Genomic DNA, 7405 nt, shown 5'->3' with positions numbered 1-7405 from the left:
AAATTATCAAGACAGTTATTAAATGAGCCTCCAATGCATAAAAAATCATCAAGAAAATTTACGGATATAAAACCTAATGAACGTAAATAATGTAACACGGGTTTTAAAAGTTTAGTAAATACATAAGGTGCAGTACATAGTCCAAATGGCAGTACATTGAATTCAAACAGTTGATTTTTATATATTTCAGAATTCCAAGTAAAACGAAGGTAGATTTTATCGCTTTTGGCAATGGGGACTAAAAAATAGGCATCTTTCAAATCAAGCGTGGCCATAAAACAGTCTTGGTCTATTAATTTTAATGCGGTGCGATAATCCTCCATTTTGAAGTGCTTAACAGATATAAATTTATTTAATTCCTTTAAATTTAAAATAAATCTGTGTTTGCCATTAGGTTTCGGGACTGTAAAAATAGGTGAAATAAATTGATTTTTACATGGGGAACAAGTCGAGATATAACCTGACTGTAATAATTCCGTAATACACTCATCAATTATGTTGATTTCAGTTACCGTATATGATTTAGTTTTAACTATCTGATGTGGGTCACAAAAGAATGGTATTTTATAACCTTTAACCCAGGACAAAATATTTTTATCACGTGTTATTTTAAGCCATTCATCAAAAAAGTACTGAAGTCTGCCAGCAGTCGGTACAATTGTTTTTGTAATATGTACCTGTGATAATGTATTCAACGTCGTCGAGTCTGTTGTGGGTAAGATCTCGAACGCTGCGTCGGCGGCGGCAGAGCAGTGCGCCGGTCGCGTGGCCCCCGAGCTGGCGGCGGAGGGGGCTGTAGCGGCGGCGCCGGCTGGAGCGGTACCGAGTGCCGAGACTGGCCGGGGTACACTCGCGGCTCGGCATACGTTGTCCGCGGTGCCCCCCGTCCGTTTAAAGCCCCCTGGCGAGTTGTTCTTGGCTGCGAGCGATATTGGCTAGATCTGTTGCTAATTTGTGTGGAGAATCTTAATTCCGATGCTGACGTTGATATGACCTTAGATGTTTTTAAGTGTTCAGATAAATTTGACCCAAATAAATATTCATCTATTTTTGTATTTTTTATTATTTCACGTTTTTGTTTACTTATGGAATTAACAATAGTAAACCTTCTCGAAAGGGATTCTCTGTAGTGAGTGTCACACAGTAAGCGCCCTGCATCGCTCAGAGTTTTAATAATTTCTTGTGGGGTATTTTCCACTTGTGTCAAAGCTAAGTTTAATGCTTTGCCAATAGCCGAGATGCAGCTAGACATTTGATTTTGTTTTTGCTCACTGTACGAGTCCTTTTTTAAGCTGGTATCGGACAATGCCGACTTCAACTCCGGGTTTAGTACCGGTGCTTTCATGGGGATACAATTTTCTGCGGGTAAATATTCTTTTAAAAGATTCGCTTTTTCTTCTTTAGGTATCCCGTTGGTTAAAATATGTTTCCATCTCATAGCTAGATCTTTATGTAAATTTTCACCAAAGGTTTTATCTTGTGTTGGATCTGACCCTAGTAACTGTAATATGTCTGGGTCTAATTCATCATTTTCCTCTATCATTTGATCATTTTCAATTAGGATCTCGTCAGTAATGACGTAAAAATAACATAATAGGTAAAAATGAAATTTGAGATGCAACGGTTTTTGTCTATACACGCTTTGCGTCAAGACTCGATATGTTATTGTTATAATAAAAATATTATAACAAAATAATATATAAATATTATAAAATCCACACACATATGTCGGGATTTATTTATACAACATCCACACACTAAAAGTCGGGATTTATTTATACAATATCCACACACTAAAAGTCGGGATATGAATAACTACCACACACGATTACGTCGGGTAGATTTATATAAATGTACCGTCAAATAAAACAGATAATAATATTCTTTGTTTGATATTCATTTTAGAGAATTGTTCTTACCTTGAATTATTGGATCACTGGCTTCGTTTTCGATATTTGAATTTATTTGCACAGGAGTTGATGAACTATTTTCTATAGTGATATTTTCCGAATCCGATGATGACCAAATTCTTCTTCTTGTTCTCACTAACTTTTTAACTTTTTTTAACAACCGTTCTACTTCATGACTGTCACCTCTATCTGACCGCTTCCTTTTTCCCATTTTAACTTATTTTTGTTGGAAGAGACGTGTGACTCGGACAACACAAAATCGCGTAATGAGGTTCGGGCGCTTGTAGACTAATAAGGTAGGGAGGCCAAGAGTGGGGAGTTGAGTCATCGAATAGATACTTTTTAATCGATTGTATTTAATTTTTATCGATCAATGCATTTAAAATGATCTAAAAATAGTGTGATAAGGACAGCATCATCTGGCGTGCTGCATGTAATCAGTAATCATCTTCGGGAGAGATACGAAGTATAATTACCTATATATACTGTTGGAACTTAATAAAAATGGCGGTTTATAATAGTAATATTTCAATTTATTATCAAAACGTTAGAGGCTTGCGTACTAAAACACATGATTTTTTGAACGGGGTATTAATTAATGATTATGACATAGTATGTATCACCGAAACATGGCTCAATGACTCATTTTATAATTCGGAATTTTTCGATGATAGGTACGACTGCTTTAGGTGCGATCGTGACTTGGTATCTAGTGGGAGTGCTCGAGGTGGTGGGGTAGCGATCGCCGTGCGGCGTGACCTAAGTGCAAGGGCTCGCCCGGAGTGGCGCGAACCTGCACCCGCCGAGGTGATTTGGCTCACTGTGCCGCTGCGTACTAACAGTACTGCGTACTTGTCTCCGTCCGAGGCAGGAGCAACCCAAACGCGGCATGGCGACGCACACGCCAGTAATTTGCACATCGCTTGCACATACATTCCTCACGGTACTAATCACGAATCAACATTATCAGCATTTAGCGATAGAATATGTAATCTGACGCAGTCACATCCTTATGATGTTTTTATAATCTTAGGCGATTTTAATATTTCCCATGCGGAATGGTATTACGATGACGAATACCACTGCATGAACATTCACACAAATAACGACAATCTCGCCGCACATGTCGCGGAATTTATGAATTTATCCTTGCTTTCTCAGTATAATTCTGAATTTAACGTAAACAATAGGTTGTTAGATTTAGTTTTTTGCAGTAATATTTGTGAAGTATCACATTGCTCTAATCCTTTAGTCCCAGAAGATAGTCACCACAAATCACTAATTATTGATGTTAGCTTAATTTTACCTAAATCTCTTAAAAGTACTAATTTCCAGAAAAAGATGTTTTTTAAAGCCGACTATGACTCTATTAAGCGGGAACTGAACGCTGTTAATTGGGATGATGCATTATCTCATTCAGTTGACGTTCTATTTATGGTTCAGTACTTATATGAAAAAATATACCTACTCATCGATAAGTATGTCCCAACTCGAATGGTTTCTTGTAATAATAATTATCCCCCATGGTATACGGTACCTCTTATCAAATTATCGAAAGAGAAACGTAAATATCACTCTAAATGGAAACGATACGGCAATCAACAAGACTACAGCACGTTTTCGTTGCTGAGAAAACGTTTTCGAAAAATGGAAGAGGTATGTCGTATTAATTTTATAAAGTTTTCTGAAAAAAGCATTAAAGACAACCCTAAGCACTTTTGGCGATTTGTTAAATCGAAACAAATGTCCGGTGACGTTCCCAATAAAATGATATATAATGGTAATATAATATCAGACGGTACAGAAGTTTGTGAGGCTTTCAATGATTATTTTCATTCCATTTTTATCCCTCATAACACAAACAATGATATCTTAAATGTCTCCCAATTACAAAACTCGGACCCTCCAATTTGTATGTCCTCAGTATATTTAGATGAACGTTTAGTTTATAAAGAATTATTTAATGTAAACATTAATAAAGGAGCAGGTTCAGACGGTATTCATCCTGTTTTTATATATAAATGTGCCAAGGAACTTTTAAAACCAATTTTATATATTTTTAAAACCTCAATATCGACCGGTGTTTTTCCCAACGTATGGAAAAATAATTTAATCACCCCCATACCAAAAAATAATATGAAAGATCATATTTCGCAGTACAGACCAATTTCTAAATTATGCGTATTAGGTAAATTACTAGAAAAGATCGTCACTACACAACTCGTCAATAAGGTACATAATCATATTTCCGAACATCAACACGGTTTTATAAAATCCCGTAGCGTCGAAACTAATATGGTTTCATTTACACACTTTTTAGCTTCTGCTATGGAAAGTAATTGCCAAGTAGATGTCGTGTATACAGATTTTTCGAAGGCTTTCGATAAAATTAATCATTTTCTTTTACTAGAAAAGCTTTTGGGACTTGGTATACACGGCAGTCTCCTTAGATGGGTGGATTCTTACATAAGTAACCGAAGTCAGGCAGTTTGCCTCAAAGGATATCAATCTAGATTCAAAAATATTCCTTCTGGCATCCCTCAAGGATCCCATATCGGGCCTATCTTGTTCATATTGTACATCAATAATATTGGAGACGTAATCAACAACTCAAACTACTTGTTATACGCAGATGACACCAAATTATACAAAATGATAAAGACCGAGAATGATTGTTCTAAACTTCAAGCTGACATAAATTCATTATTATCTTATTGTTCTACCAATCAACTATTTCTCAATGTGGATAAATGCTACATTATAACATACACTCGTAAATCTAAACCTCTTCTGTTCCACTATACCATAGAAAACACGCGACTAAGACGTACGAAAAGTATTCGAGATCTCGGTATTATCATGGACGAAAAACTAACATTTAATTTACATATAGACTCAATTGTCCAAAGAGCATTCAGAAGTCTCGGGTTCATTAATAGGGTCACCAAGCCATTTCTAGACGTATTACCCTATAAAATATTATATTTTTCATTAGTTCGTTCTATTTTGGATTTTAGTTCCGTCATCTGGAATCCGCTTTACAAGGTGCACATCAATCGAATAGAAAGTGTGCAGAAGAATTTCATTAAACAACTAAATTATCGCTTGAGTCACGTTGGTAAAAACTATGAGTCGTCTTTATTAGATTGTAAGATTATGAGTCTAGAAAATCGTCGTAAACAGTTTGATATAGTTTTCTTATATAAATTGTTGAATGGTCAAATTGATTCTCCCCTTCTCCTGTCATCCATAAATTTTAACGCACAAATTCGTAGACCTGCACGCCTCTCTCGACGCTCCAGTAACATGTTGGTACCACCACGGTTTAAAAAGAACTACACCAGTAATTGCTATATACCCCGTTCCGTCAATATGTATAACAAAAAGTTTGTTGAATTGGATCCGTTTTGTTGCACCTTAGTTACATACAGAAAGAAACTTTTCGAAATACTAAAATTTTTGTTATTATAATTATTATAATGTTTGTATTGTAATACTCTTATTTCTTATTCATACTCATTTTTCTTATTCATTTTCTTCGTATTTGTATTGTTTTGTTTTTATTTTAGTCCACTAGGCTCACTAAAAATAAAATTAAGTAAAAAATTTTCGGCACTCAATGTCTATCGTAAAAATTACTTTTATTTGTATATTTATATGTTTTTATAACGACTGTTTGTTGCCAAAATAAAGAGAAAAAAAAAAGAAGCCTTTTCATTTCTAGCTTTTATACAAAGCTATAGTGTTAGTAAATTACAATATTTTTTATCCATATTATTTATTCTATACTAGCTGTGCCCGCCGTTTCATCCGCATAATATTTATAGCCGATGTATTATTCTAATGTATAAGCTTTATTACTGTAAAGCTTCATCAAAATCCGTTCAGTGGTTTTCTCGTGAAAGTGTGACAAACATCCATAATAATAATAATAATAATAACTCTTTATTGCGTATACATAAACATAGAACAGTAAGTAAATCCATCCATACTCACAAACTGTCGCGTTTAATATTAATAAGATTGTACAATAAAACGTGTATAAAAACCAAACTTAATATCAAATGGCATTCTCTCTGAGCTAAGCTTAAGGATTATATTATATGTTACGTATTTTTATAAGTCTTATCCTACCTATTTTATAGTCGACTGGAGTTAATTTTCAGAAGGAAAAATAGGACTTTTCTCTTAAATTCATCATAGCAGAACGAAACGGCCGAATGCGATTACAATGTTACCTCCAGAGAGTTACAATGCCGTGCCGCAGAACACGGTAACTGACAATGTATTTGACGAGAAGTTTAAATTGGAAAATCGTTACGTACCCCGCAAACGTGTAAAATGTACCTTTCCGTTTTGAACTTTTAATACGGGTTTTTTGTAACATACTGTTAGTGGTAGCCACTTAGTAAAGTTAAAAAAAAAAACACTTTTTTAATTAAAGACAATTACTTACTATTCAATATTTTACAGTTTTGAGTATTATGTACCTTAATTGCACAAGAGCGCAAGATTATCTTATTTAGTTGGTTGGTTGGTCTAACTAATTAAGTGTACTGGGCAGACTCTTGAGCAGAAAGCAGATTTGTTGCTGATCAATATTTTGGCTAGCCAAATAATGACTACCTGAATTTTGGATGGTATGGATTTAGGTGCTGTAGATTTATCCATTGTGGATTATAGCAATTTGGAAATACCAATATTCGCCTGCATTCTTACTAGGGTTGTGACAGTATGTACATCATTTTTAGTTGAGGAAAGAACAGAAAAGTAGTTCATTTGAAAAGATAGTGTTAGTTGACATCTGTTTTCTTTTTCAGGACTAAGACACTGAATTTTTTTTTCTATAAATTGGAACGGAGCTGGATTATATATGTAAATGTTTTTTTTTATTAAATTTGTGAAGTACAGATGTCTTTTTAACTGAATTTCTTGGATAATTTTCTAAAATAAACCATTTCGATTGTCTTTTCATTATTATTTATCTTATGTTTTATGTTAATTTATGTATATATATAAAATGAGCATATACTGTTTTTTTTGCCAGAACATCGTGAACTGAACAGTAAAAAAGTCTTTATCAAATTAAGTCAATGTAACATTATTCAGGAGCTCGCTTTACTTGCTCGCATCTTTGCCCGTATTTATCAAAGGCGAATTTTATTTACAAATATTGTTACTCTAAACTAAATCTTAACGTATGTACATTTCGGCTGGTATTAGATAATCGTACATGGGATTCTCAATATATTGAATAAGTATTGAACAGGCTTTGAAATGAGCAATAGCTGAGTTATTTGTTTTTTTTATATATTAAAATTTATCTGTATATATTTTGTTTTATTTATCTATATATATTTTATATATTATAATATCTTCTTAACTTTATTTTTATACTACCATGATTGCAAACAAGTAAATACGACCCATCCGATGGTAAACGGTTATAGTAGTCTATAGACGCCTGAAACAGCAAGGTTCGATTTAAAAAGGAT

At 34.0% G+C, this 7405-nt stretch overlaps 1 protein-coding gene across 1 annotated transcript; it reads right to left on the bottom strand.

The window, feature by feature from the left end:
* Positions 1–691: 691 nt before the first annotated feature.
* Positions 692–1543, bottom strand: LOC131851588 (bromodomain-containing protein 4-like). Its single transcript, XM_059202103.1, has one exon. It carries the CDS (start codon positions 1541–1543, stop codon positions 692–694), a length of 852 nt encoding a protein of 283 aa, XP_059058086.1.
* Between the last annotated feature and the right edge of the window lie 5862 nt (positions 1544–7405).

The sequence above is a fragment of the Achroia grisella genome, unplaced genomic scaffold, assembly GCF_030625045.1.
Source record: "Achroia grisella isolate CSIRO2021 unplaced genomic scaffold, CSIRO_AGI_Agris_v1 utg1174, whole genome shotgun sequence".
Lineage (NCBI taxonomy): Eukaryota > Metazoa > Arthropoda > Insecta > Lepidoptera > Pyralidae > Achroia > Achroia grisella.
Note: the sequence above shows the minus strand (reverse complement) of the source record. Positions and strands in the feature narration are given on the sequence as shown.

Excerpts from the sequence above, each read along its gene's own strand:
- LOC131851588 (XM_059202103.1), bottom strand. The coding sequence starts at position 1,543 with ATGATAGAGGAAAATGATGAATTAGACCCAGACATATTACAGTTACTA.